This window comes from Papio anubis, chromosome 10 (assembly GCF_008728515.1).
Source record: "Papio anubis isolate 15944 chromosome 10, Panubis1.0, whole genome shotgun sequence".
Lineage (NCBI taxonomy): Eukaryota > Metazoa > Chordata > Mammalia > Primates > Cercopithecidae > Papio > Papio anubis.
In genome coordinates this window covers 108,666,628-108,680,943 of record NC_044985.1, presented here as the reverse complement: position 1 = coordinate 108,680,943, position 14,316 = coordinate 108,666,628, and the positions used below count along the sequence as shown (strand labels likewise).

The following is a 14,316-nucleotide window of genomic DNA, read 5'->3' as shown; positions in this document are numbered from 1 at the left end:
CCTGGAGACAGCAGATAAAAAGAAAGAGGTCACCAAAGAGCTGGGCTAAGACTGAGAAATAGTCCCAGAGAATTACACTGCAAAAAGTCTTAACCCCAATTGCTAATAGCAGCTAACCTTTATTGACTACTTACTTTGTGCCAGATACACTTCTAAGCCCTTTACTTGTAGCAATTACAAACATATGTTTGTTATTATCATCATTATCACCTTTTAATAACAAGGAAACTATGTCATAGAAGCATTAAGAAATTTGCCCAGCCAGCATTAGACAGCCAGGAATAGACAGATCCAACATCTGGACACATGCCACCAGCCCCGCCCCTGGGCTCCTAACTGCGATGCTAACTGCCAATAGGGTGTTTTGTTATAAAATTGCTATGTTCCTCTGGAAAGAAAACTTCTCCCAGTCTTCACCCTCACAGCCCCACTGTGGTTTCTGCTCAGGTGACTCTGATGCATAGTCAGTGGACCACGCTTTCAGGAACGTTGGCTGGATTTTTGAAACTAGATTATGCTGGCACTGAAATGAATTCATTGACGTTTGTAGAGCTTTGCAGAAACACTTGCTTGACCTACCGCAAGTGTATTAAGCAACCTTATTGGTCCACCCTGTGCTAAATTGCCCTGCGGCTCCCTGTGGGGTGGCAAGGGCAAATACCATGGTTGCTAGACAACAGATTGGCAAGACTCTAGTCTCAACACATCCAGCTCGGTAAAAGATTTGAGTTTTCTCTCACTGCTCTCTACTTTGACAATTCTCAGCTTCTTTTGAAAGGCATTAGGCATTCTTTTTTTAAAAATCTTGAATGACGTCATATTTTAATGGGAGTTCACTAAAATGAACAGCTTCTTCCTTTTCTGTTTTATCTGTTATTAATTCTCCTCCCTGTCTCTTAAATGTAAAATTAAACATTCGCCACACAAAAGCATAGGCTTATTTCACATCTTTTAAAACACTGCATGTTAACATCAAGCTCTAGCTGCATACATATTTGCTTATACATTGTGTGTATGTGAAAACTTTAGAGAACTCTGTGAAATAGGTGTTATTACCTCATCTTACAGCCTAGAAAATGGGCTCTGAATGTATAACGAACTTGCTCAAGTTCACACAGAGCCAAAATTAAGGTTCTGCTATCTTTGACATCATATTCCATGTTCTTACACATTTTCTCGTCTCTGGTCCTTTGCTAAGTTCCTTTATACCACATGCTCACTAGCCTGACTGGATGAGGGTATTTCCACTCCTCACAAGGGAACGTATCCTTCATTTTGGCAAACTATTAACCTTTCTGCCTGTTTTTCCATCTTTAAATAGGGATATTAAAAATCCCAATGCTGTGATTCTGAAAATAAATATAGCAATAGTATGAAAACATTTGGAAAACAACTACTGGAGAGCATTGTCTTTATCTGAATCTCGTAAGTGGCTTAAAATGAGCATCCATAACCATAAAAAATATCTAAACACTTCCGTGATAAAACAAGCACTACTCCCACAAGGGGTTTGAGGAGGAGAGGGGGGCAATTAAAGGGATCTAGAAATAGGATGCAAACTTCCTAAGCAAAACTTTTACAACGAAGTTTTTATTTTAATATACACAAAGGGATCATATAAAGTCGGAAGAAAGCTCAGCACACTAATTAAAACTAAGCTCTTGGTTCAGTCTCTCTTAACAAAAGGAGATGAGGGAGCAGAGAACTGAGAATAATACAGTGGCTCAAGAAGGAACCAAGGTCTAGGGACCACTTCAGCTGAATGGCTGAGAGAAATACTGACAAAGTACTAAGGTAGCAAGTTACTCTGACAACAAAGCCCTCTCTGATTTCTGGAAACCAACCCTGCTGCAGGAGTAGAATAATGATGAAGTGAGGAGAAAGTAACGAATTCGAGAATCCAAGTCTCAGTTTGGTCATGGCATAAAACTCTTGGGGACTTAGGCGGTATGATAACATTGAAAGAACAGAAGCAGGCTGGGTGCAGTGGCTCATACCAGTAATCCCAGCACTTTGGGAACCCCAGGCAAGAAGATTGCTTGATCTCAGGAGTTCAAGACCAGCCTGGGCCATATAGTGAGACCCCCATCTCTTAAAAAAAAAAAAAAAACTTAATTAGCTGGGCATGATGGTGTGCACCTGTAGTCCCAGCTACTCAGGAGGCTGATGCAGGAGGATGGCTTGAGCTTGGGAATTCGAGACCGCATGATTGAGCCATGCGTATGCCCCTGAGCTTCAGCGTGGGCAACAGAGTGAGACTCTGTCTGTAGAAAAATAAAAAAGAATAAAAGCAAATACTTATCTCTACAACCACATCTACACATGTACACACACACACACACACACAAAATGATGATTATGTACTGTCTTCATCCAAATAACACTAGGTTACCAGAGCGAGGAAAAGTTCAGATTTTAAGCAAGGGGTTCAAACCAGAAATGAATTCTGGAAAGGAAAAAACAAAAATGAAAACAGGACCCAAGACTAAATGGTAAATACAAATATGATTTAAGGCAAAGTAAATGTTGTTGAAATCTCTAGTTGTCCATAAAAAATTCACACACACACACACACACACACACACACACACACACACCCCTCATTTAAATCAGGGCAGAAGCCAACATTATGTAAATATAGAATGTTCTGCAACAGGCTAGGTCTGTTTCTAAGTGTCTCACACACACAGAAACACACACACACACACATACACATATTCAGAGTCTTTAATTAGCTAATATCCATCAAAACTGTCTTAGAAGGGGATATGAAATGAAACATTTCTAAAATATATTTGACCATGTAGAAATTCTGTCCATTTTTCTCCAAGTATCTTTAAGAAACACCTTTGAGAAATGCTAATGTGAATGTGATCCAAGGAGATCACCAGAAACTAGAGGCACAAGGTAGTTCGAGTAAAACAGAATCAACAATTAGGTGAACCTGGGTGTGCATTTCATTCAGGCTGATTCTAATGAAGAAAAACAAAATATTAAACCCTCCAGGAGATCAGACAAATTAGTTGTTTCTTTTCATGGCCAAACCTCTATTCTTAATTCTTATTGTTAGCATCGAAAATGTCTACCTATGTTCAGGGAGGTCATGCAGTTCTAAGACACAATTCCGCATAAGCCCCAGTGATGGCTGTTCTATGGTCTTACCCTCACACAGCAAATTATAAGTATAAATATTGTTACTCTCAAAGTCTGAAGTAATTAACAATGATCATAAAGTCAGTGTAATACTCTTTTAGCCCTTAAATTTCTCCCTTCATTCCCCTACCTAATTATCAGATTAGCCTTTCTCTTGTCCTAGGGGCAAATGTATATCCAGTGGCATAAACGAGGTATCTAAGAATCTGCTAATTGCAATTCAGTTAGGTGGAGTTAATTATCTTTACAAAGAGTGAAATTATCTTTACAAAGAATGAAATTTACATAGAAATTTCCTCTCCCACTGATTTACTATTACTACAGATCACATTGTGTCAAAAGCTAAAGTGTATGTAATAAAGAGAATCAACCATTGGATGAAAGATTAGACGAGGTTCATTATCCAACATGGGCTTGAACACTGGCTAAACAGATGAAACTACATGGATGTAGCACAGTCCCTGCCCTCAAGCTGCATACCGTCAGGCAAGAAGTAACAGACCTCTGATTAGATTTCTACAACACACTCTGACAAGTACCCCCTGGAGTACTACTTTAAGATAAACAAGGCCGGGCGTGGTAGCTCATGCCTGTAATCCCAGCACTTTTGGTAGGCTGAGGCATCAAGACCATCCTGGCTAACACGGTGAAACCCCATCTCTACTAAAAATACAAAAAAAGTAGCCGGGCATGGTGGTGGGTGCCTGTAGTCCCAACTACTCGGGAGGCTGAGGCAGAAGGGCATGAACCTGGGAGGTGGAGGTTGCAGTGAGTGGAGATCAACTTTGGGAGGCTGAGGCACGTGGATCACGAGGTCAGGAGATGGAGACCATCCTGGCTAACATGGTGAAACCCCGTCTCTACTAAAAATACAAAAAAAGTAGCCGGGCATGGTGGTGGGTGCCTGTAGTCCCAGCTACTCGGGAGGCTGAGGCAGGAGAAGGGCATGAACCCGGGAGGCGCAGGTTGCAGTGAGCGGAGATCACACCACTGCACTTCAGCCTGTAAGACAGAGCAAGACTCCATCCACCTCCCAAAAAAAAAAGATAAACAAGGTCAGGTTTGCATGGCAGATGAAACAACTAAAAGCATACCACAGTATGGATTGGTTGGCTTGGGAAGGAGTAAGATTGAAGAAAAGTTGGACAGATAGGAAACTATTTGTTTTAATAGTCCAGGTGCATGATTACAAAGAGCTGTATGACTATGCGATTATGGTACCAGTAAAGACCTATTAAGGAGATAGAATTGACAGGAGTTGGGGACTGAAAATAAAGTAAAGAAGAGGAATGTGTTTATGATGACTCCCATAATTATGGCTTGGGCTATTACCTAGATGGTTGTGCCATTAATTTAAATAAGGTGCCCAGAAGAGAGTGAAGATTGCTGGAAGGATGAAGCAAGGAAGATAACCTCATTTGCCAACATGCAGAGAGAGACATCCAAGAAGATGATAAATATCTAGGTCTGGAGCACAGGAAAGTGTGGGCAGTTACTCTAGATTTGAACACTGAAGCTTTAAACCTGGAAGAGTATGCCCATGAAAACCAGAGAACTGGACTGCAGCTGAGAAGGCAGCTCCCTGAGCCACAGTCTCACCAAGGGGCAGGCAAAGAGGACCCTGTGTAAGGAATGGAGGAGGAGTGGGCAGAGAGGAAAGCAGGGAACAAGGAGACATTGATATCTCAGAATTAAGGAAGAAGGGTCAATAGCGAGAGAAAGTGCATTAATGGCATAAAATGCCAAAGAGGAATCAAGATGGGGGCTCACTGGATTTGGCAATTCAGGATTATTGGTGGTCTTTAGCAGAGCAGTTTCAGAAGCTGGGAGCACACCTTGATTACAGTGGGTTTAACTCTGAAGAGTGGGGTGTGTTTCTTATCAAGCAAAGTATTCGTATATTGTTGTCCCTTTACTTGCAAAGCATAAACCCACTTCAGGAGTAAACCCAATAAAAATATTAGAATTCTTCAGGCAGAGTGCCCAAAGCATACCAGTTAAAAATAGTTCCATAGGCCATCTATTGATCTTTAAATTGTGTACCAAAATTCTACTTAATGTATTGCAGAGCAAAATTCTGTAAACATGAAAAACAATAAGATCCGATGAGGATAATATTGAAAATGAAATCTCTTTCTCTTCCTCTTCTTCCCTTGCATATTTGGACTCAGACAAGTGGCATTTAATTAATTCAGGAGAAAATTATGAATATTCAAGATAGAAGCCACATCATGTGACTTCAAGAGATATTAAACAACTTAAGTCCTAAACATAGTGAAGAAAATTACAGAGGAGGGGGAGTTGGCTATAATTTAAAAATACTTCATGCTGCTCATTTTAAACTGAAAGAAATATATCTAACTAGAATGAAATTTATCTTGTCTCAAGAAAACATGGGGAATTTCTTTTTTACTTTTGTAGTTAAAACAATTCTATATGCTTTGTGTTTAATTTTAGACCACATATTATGTAAGTTGACAAAGAAACCACTTTTGACCAAAATGCATTTGTTTAGTATACTTTATACTAATCTTTGAATTTCCATGTGTAGAATAATGTGCACTCACACTTGCCCATATATAAGAATGTCTCTTACTAGTTGATTTGGGAGAGTGGGTTGCATGTATAAATAAATTAAGTAAAAATGAATGCTGTTTTCTGATCCTGAAACATTGGGCAGCAAATGAATGACTTCAATGCATTTATTAACTTTAGACCAGAGCACAGTTAGCATGGAGTTTCTCATCCTAGAACTAACTCCTATGCTGTGACCTCAGGGGTATATGAACAATTTAAATTCTTAGAGCATATTGAGAAACAAATGAAACCACAAACATTGCTTCAAATTTTTACAAAAGTTACATTCTTTCTTAATAAAATTAATGCAGATAAAAATATTTGTGTGTATGTCTTATTTTTGTTTTGGTTGTGTTTTGGGTGTTTTGGATTTTTATTTTTTGAAAAATAAGGCTCTTCGTTCACTAATGAAGGTCTTGCTGATGAAGATCTTGTTAGAAGTTAAGGAACTTTTTATTTTGTGCGTACTTTTTACACAATAAATTTAAAGCCATGTTTATTTTGTGACTTTAAAAATGTAATGGAAAATTAAGATATTAAAATCTCTTGTCTTACATTTGGCTTAGTTGTGTTCATATGTAGTGACTGTATTCCTATCATAGCCAAAACAAAATGGATCACCCCAATTTTTTTACACTAAATATATAACACTAAAGGTAATAAAAACACAAAAAATGATTAAGACAAATTCAAGTGCATATATTACTAACTGAACTTAGGATAAAATATATCTGGAAAAACAAACTGTTGAAAAATGAAAACAAAATGGTTACGTGTTTCACATTAAGAACTCTGACGAAACTTATCTTCTATTCACTAAAATTTCTACAATAATAGTCTTGTTTCCAAATATGAAAACCTGCCCCAATTCTAAATTGGCTTTCTCTTCTTCACAATAAAAATCCCCCAAAAATGTTTGGCAGTAAGTGAGTAAAACACAGATGTACAAGTTAGAGGTGTTGGAGCCTAAGAATAAAAAAGAACCCATTTTTAAGGTTGAACCTAAAATTTCAATTGCATTGAAAAATGACCCGGTTTCTATGCCTTACATGAGAGCAATAATTGGATCGTAATAGTAGCAAGGTGTTTTAACACCGTCTATCATTTATGTCCTGACAAATGACTTGTGAGATCTAGCTGGGAAATTAGAGTGCATGTTCCCAGGTCAAAAAGTCTACTTCTATAATTTCTTCAACTGCCTTAACACAGCACATTTTGAAAAGATAAACCAAATATTTTGGTTCATTTTCGGTTTATCATGAATGAAGATACTCAATGAAAATTTAGGCTACTGTAGTTCAAAGCAACAAAATCGTCTTAAAATGATTTTCCCCTGGATTGGCTCTTGATACGACATTATATTTTACAAATGGGCATGCATGCTTATATACATAGTAACACTACCTCATATCAAGTAGTATTTTTTAAAAACCAGAATCAATTAAATTAGATCTATCAAATTAGATCGTGCCATGATTTCTGAAACTGAGACATACTTACAGTTACATTATTTATTTTGCCCAAATTCATTATTTGTACTTCTCCCTCAAGAGTGTGGTATAGTGTTTTTTTGTTTGTTTGTTTTTTGCTTGTTTGTTTGTTTTTGAGACGGAGTCTCGCTCTGTTGCCCAGGCTATGTGCAGTGTCGCGATCTCGGCTCACTGTGAGCTCCGCCTCCCGGGTTCGTGCCATTCTCCTGCCTCAGCCTCCCGAGTAGCTGGGACTACAGGTGCCCGTCACCACCCCGGCTAATTTTTTGTATTTTTAGTAGAGACGGGTTTTCACCATGTTAGCCAGGATGGTCTCGATCTCCTGACCTCGTGATCCGCCTGCCTCAGCCTCCCAAAGTGCTGGGACTACAGGCGCGAGCCACCACGCCCAACCAAGTTTTAAAATATTATTAACTTTTCAACTGGTTTGTATACTGCAGAAACTAATTATTATGCTTTAAAAGAACACGTAGTGTGATCTAGTTGAAGACCAAAAAAAAAAAACTGTTTTCAGTGCCTTTTCTCTTTTACACTAAAATGTCAACGTATTGGGTGACCACACATCCTGGTTTGCAGGAGTCGTCTCATGCTCTAAGGCTCAGCCTTGCTAATAGTGCCTCCTTTCACTCTGAAATATCTCAGTGTGAACAATAAATTATCTGGCCACTCTTGCGGTGCATAATTTGCCTAAACTCACTTAATTTCATGATGCTTCATTTTCAGCATTTATATAATAGGCACAATTACTTCTCAACTTTATAAAGAATGACATGAATACTAAAATTGCCACCATCATTTTACAAATACAGAATTGTTTCCAGTGGTGACTAAAGGCCAAAATGAACACTGTTTATGCTTGCATTAATCTTTCTAGCAAGAAACCAGTCAGGTAATTAAATAAACCTCTATAGCCAGAAAGAAAAATAATTTTGCATCTTAAAAAACCATCTGTTACCTGCTTATTACTATGTAGCCAGAATTCAATAATCAACCTTTTACGAGATGAACAAATTGCATTGCCAAACCCAAATTGCTACTTGAGGTGTATAACATGATTTGAATTGATTCTAATGGTTCTCTGAAGCAGAGGAACAAGGAGAAAAATGAAATATTTTCTTTTCAGCACCTCAGGGTGTTCTTTATAATAGCCCACTCATTTTTAAAGTATTTAGATTTTTGGAACTTTCAAAGTATCATTTTTAGTCATTTCCGGAAGAAAATGATATAGATGATCATTGATTTAACAAATAAATATTGAATGTCCACTATAAATAAAACCTCATACTGGAGTTGATATGTCCTTTTAAAAGGCTATGTCTAGATGAGTGAAAATAAGAAGCTAATTCCAGCTACCAGAATCCACTGTGTGAAACTAGGACCCCAAGGCACTCAGTTCATGGTCGGACAAGGACTGGACCCCGTTATCACTCATGTGGAATCATGGAATCTACCTGGTGAAGTCGCAACATTTCTCCATCTCTTTCAGAATCGCCTGTAGTACTTTTTACAATGTAGATTTCTGGGCACTCTCTCTAGAGATTCTGATTCCCTGGATCTCAAGTGAGACCCAGGAGCCTGAATTTTCATTATTGTCTCCCAGGACCATGGACACTGTATTTTTTAGGAAATTCTATCCTCATGGCACAAAAGCCTTTGACCATGTTGACTTTGGCTTGTTTTTTGGTGTCTAAATACATACAGGCAGAGATGGCAAGCATAAAGGCTGACTAAGCAAACATAATAAATGAAAAAAAGGTGAGCTAGGACATCACTGTTTGGAGTAATTAACCATCTCAGAAAACTCTTGCTCAATATTCACAGTCTTTGCCTTTGAAGCTGTCTGTGGCAGCCTCCAGTTGAAAGGGGATGAGGAGCTGGCATTTTGAAACAGGTGCCGTGGGCTGGAAAGTCAGTAAGGGAAAATTGGAGTCATTGTCTTACTGTAACAAGCAGAGTTGTAGCCTGTGACTTTGAATTTGCAACAGATCATTTCAGCTTAGTTTTTGGACAAAGAGGAGCTGTAGTCATAATTATAATAGTTTTTAATGATCTCCTTAGAGTGACTGTGTGGGCTGGAACAAAGAATAGAGAATAATTTTCTATGCGTAACATTTCCAAAATGCCATAACTATGTAGGAGAAATGGTTATGTGTTTGTAAAATGCACTGGCTTTCTCAAAATCAGAGAAATCACAGATTTAGAAGCATTCTTAGGAGTCATCTAGTCTAACTCTGATTCTCATCTACTCACTACCAGATATATAAAGCCTAGCAAATAAAATCAGAAGAAATTTGATTAAACAGAACCCTTTGATAATCAGACCTAATATATTTCTCAAAAACTTCATTTTTAATAATCAAGCAATACAAATTGTTATTATTAACTGTTGTGAATGTGAATTATAGATTGAAAAACTTGCTGAGAAAACTGATGTTGTTAAGTAAGTACTTATTGAGTGCTTACACTATGCTAGGTGCTTTACACAAATTATTTGATCCTAGTGAAGGTGATATTACTTAGGCACATAAAAGCATTTAGAGATATTAAGTTATTTGAGATCCCATGGCTATTAAATGGCAGAACCAAAATTCAAAACTGGTTTTGTCTTGATTCTAAAACAGACACAGAAATATTATACAAAACATCCAGAATGATGGTCTAAATGTGTGGTTCGTCTTTAAGGTTTGCAACCATCAAACAATTTATAAATTAGCTAAATAGACTTTTAGAATCAGACAAATCCAGTGTGAAATTCTATTTCTACCACCTATGGGGCCGAGGTCAAAGATCTGAATCTCTGCTTGCCTCTCTAATCTATAAAATGGGAATAATAGTCTCAAAGAATGTTAAGACTGTATGCAAAGTGCTTAGTAGTACAGTATCTGACAAACACAGCTTAAAAATAAAGAAAGTTTTTTTTTTTTTTTTTAACTAATATCATACTAATATAAGAAAGTGCCACATTCATTTTGGTCAGTGAAATTCAAGACTAACATATCTTAGATTCGGCTACACCTGTAGCATATTGTGAACATCACGCATGAACGTGCATGAGTATACATGTTTATCAAGGTCAAACATAGGTACCATCAACAGCAAGAAAGGGCAGTGAGTAAGTCAATGCATCTGTGTCCCATCGAAACCTCCAGATCAGAAGGTGTGGAGATAGAAATTATGCTGCAGAAATTTCTAATCCCGTCTAATATTCTGAATGCTCAAGAGCTAAATCTGAGATCCCAACAAATAAAATATCTCGACCAAGATCACATCAGGAGTCAGTCCTAGTTCCAGAAAAAGAATAAAGCCTTCTATCATGTAGTTCCCAAGGCCGTACCCTCTATTTTCATTTTGCTAACTTAGAATATACACTGGTTTGGCAATTTTCTATTTTTATCGAAGACTCTTTAAAATACTTTGAGCATTCTATCCTAAGAAAATAATCAAAATAGGATGGTACAGGCGGAGGGTAGGAGGGCCATATGTATGACCATATACTCTGGGGCATTTTTTTTCTATAATGTCCCCAAATTGGAAGTAGCCATAAAAACGACTCACTTTGTTCTCTCCTTTACATCTCTGCTCAAGTCACACCTTTCCTGTGAGCTCCATACTAACCAACCTATATAAATTAATTCCCTTGCTCCAAATCTCCCAGCCCCTTTCGTTTTATTTTTCCCATGACACCACCGTTTTCTAACATATAACACAATTTACTTAGTTTTTAGTTTATTGATCAGCTCCTCAAAAGGAGGTCAATCCAAGAGGGCATGGACTTTTGCTTTCTGTTCCCTGCTATATTCACACTACCCAGAACAACTCCAGGTAACCTAGTAGGGCTCAATGTTTGTTCAATGAATGCATGAATGAATGATCTCCAAGATGAGAAGACTAGGCTAGTGAATCAGGGGATAATATTTTATTCTACTTAAAGTGGTCATAAAATTAGAAAGCAAGTGTAAAAATCTATAGAATATGTTATTAAGTAAATAAAAAACAATATTCACATTCAAATAAATACTTAGAGGGGAACTACATAAAACTATGCAACAGAAAAAGGATTGAAAGGGAATGCAAAAAGGGAGTGGGTTTTATGCTCTTCTTTTTCCATTTTAAAATGGATTTTGTTTCATTTGAGAACAACAGCAAGGTAGAAAGAAAGGAAAGGAAAGGAAAAGAGAGGGGATGAGAAAGAATTATAACCATGAAAGTTCTGTCTCCTTGGCTTGGGATACTGTTGACCTATATGCTCCTTGTCTAAATCCCTGGCATCTTTATCCAAAATGAAGACAAAACATTTCAGCAAAGGAGTGTATTAAGGCTCAATTTTCAGCCAGGTGCAGTGGCTCACACCTGTAATCCCAGCACTTTGGGAGGCCAAGGCGGGCAGATCACGAGGTCAGGAGATGGAGACCATCCTGGCTAACACGATGAAACCCCATCTCTACTAAAAATACAAAAAACTAACCAGGCGTGGTGGCAGGTGCCTGTAGTCCCAGCTACTCGGGAGGCTGAGGCAGGAGAATGGCGTGAACCCAGGAGGCAGAGCTTGCAGTGAGCTGAGATTTCACCACTGCACTCCAACCTGGGCGACAGAGCGAGACTCCGTCTCAAAAAAAAAAAAAAAAAAGTCTCATTTTTCCTCTTATTTCCAGAAACACGTGCTTTGCAGAATTGGCTCAGGCATTGGCAAGTTGCTACAGCTCACCATACTCTTTTGCTCAAATTCCCCATCCATTCCAGTACTTCTAGATCCCCTGACTTCCGTTTTACTACTCTTTTCTACATTCATCTGTCTTGCCACTGTTTTGCTTTCAAGCTCTCCTTTTATCCTGCATTCATAGCTGTCATCCTCCAACACCCACCTCTGTCCCAGGGTCACCCCTTGTTTTGTCCTCAGTCCCCAGTTTGTGTGTGGGCACCTCCCTGAACAAATAAAGCCGTGGTGCTGAGAGAACTCCAGGCCAGAGAAATCCACAAAAGCCCCATCCCCTCTCCTTGCCTTTTTCATGCATCTTGAGCCTCATGCCTGGAACATGTGTTCTCCATTCCCCTTTCTATGATGCCCACTAGGCCACACCCCTCCATCCTTTCTGCAAAGGCAGTGCTAGCACTTTCTTTGCTGCAGCAGTCCTGCACCTTACCTATTCCCTTCTTGCTTACAAAGATAATCACAGGTCTTTACTCCTCACAGTGCAATAGGTTTATTACTCTTCATATTCCCCCAATGCTAAAGAACAGGTATTCCTATAATCCAAATAATAGCTGCTTACTCTCCAGAATCACGTAATTTTAGAATAGAAAGGAGTCTCAAAAGTCATCAGGTGAAATCCCGTTACAAATCTATGATCAGTACCGTGCTGGGTGCATGGCAGGTGTTTGGAAAATATTTGCCATCCATAAATATTATATAATCAGCCATTACATACCACTATATAACTATTTTGTGCCATTAACGTTTCTAAATCATTTTTGCTTATCAGTTATTCACATCTGCTTATAAAATCTATGAATAAACTGGAGATCATTATGTTAAGTGAAATAAGCCAGGCACGGAAAGACAAACATCACATGTTCTCACTTACTTATGGGATCCAAAAATGAAAAAAATTCAACCCACAGAGAAAGGGAGTAGAAGGGTGGTGACCAGAGGCTGGGGTGGAGGGGAGGTGGGGATGGCTAATGAATACAAAAAAAAATTAGAATGAATAAGGCCTACTATTTGATAGCACAACAGGGTGACTATAGTCAATAATAATTTAATTGTACATTTAAAAATTACAAAAAGAGTATGATTGGATGGTTCATAACACAAACAATAAATGTTTGAGGGGATGGATACCCCATTTTCCATGATGTGGTTATTACACATTACATGCATGTATCAAAACATCTCAGGTAACCTGTAAATATACACACCTACAATATACCCACAAAAATTAAAAATAAAATAAAACAAAATAGAACCTGTGAATAATCGCAGAGAAAGGCTGTGCCTTAGAAGGCATGGGATAAAACTGAAAAGCTAGTTTCAGGCTAACAGAAGCAACGATACAAAATGGAAGATTGGTCACTGAAGTAAGAACAAGAAGGAACGGGCTAAAATCATGACAAAAGGCTCTCATATAAATAACAACATCTTTTCCCACTAAGAACTCTAAGATCATGTCAGGGCTTGCCAAGGGAAGCTGGAAAATGATGGTTCTTGAGGTTAGCGGCATGTCCGGTAGCATTCAGGGGTGATTACATTAGTTTTTTTGGTAGAGTAAAATAGAGTAAATATATTAAATAGTTCCTCCTATTTAACGGAGGAATGGAATGGAAATGGTTAGATTTCCATGGGAAATGGAAAATGATTAGAAAGAGCAATCTCCTTACCTACCTTTAAGTTGCTAGCATTCACACCACCCCAGAGGCACAAGACCTGTCTTCATGGTACTTTTTGCTCAGGCAGCTGATTCTTTTTAAATTTTTTTTTTTTTTTTTTTTTTTTTGAGACGAAGTCTCACTCTGTCACCCAACCTAGAGTGCAATGGAGCGATCTGGGCTCACTGCAACCTCCGCCTCCTGGGTTCAAGCTATTCTCATGTCTCAGCCTCCCCGAGTAGCTGGGATTACAGGCACCTGCCACCACGCCCGGCTAATTTTTGTATTTTTAGTAGAGACGGGGTTTCGGGGTTTTGCCATGTTGGTCAGTTTGGCCTCGAACTCCTGACCTCAGGTGATCCACTCGCCTCGGCCTCTCAAAGTGCTGGGATTACAGGCGTGCGCCACCGCGCCCAGCCTTTTAATGATAATTTTATATTAATAATTGTCATTTTTCTTTCTTTCAGGCTTGTAAATTTTATAGTTCCCAGTGGCATGTGGTAAACTACAAATATGAACAATATTCTGGAGACATTCGACAGCTACCCCGGTAAGAACCTGTGATGAGCACTTATTGATCTTTTCCAAATATAGATGACGTCCTCTGTTCTAGTCCTGCCATTGTTTGTGAATACACGTACATTAATCTTCTGTCAAGGCACATTTTCCAAAATGTACACATAAGAGTCAAGATAGGACATTTTGTTCAACATGTGTAGCTTGCATCTTCACA

At 38.5% G+C, this 14,316-nt stretch overlaps 1 protein-coding gene across 1 annotated transcript in view; it reads left to right on the top strand.

Moving 5' to 3' along the window:
* DOCK10 (dedicator of cytokinesis 10) overlaps window positions 1-14,316 on the top strand; it is a 281,526-nt gene that overhangs the window by 133,414 nt on the left and 133,796 nt on the right. The window contains 1 exon segment of the mRNA XM_031651896.1: window positions 14,051-14,133. Within this exon segment, the coding sequence (XP_031507756.1) occupies window positions 14,051-14,133 (83 nt within the window).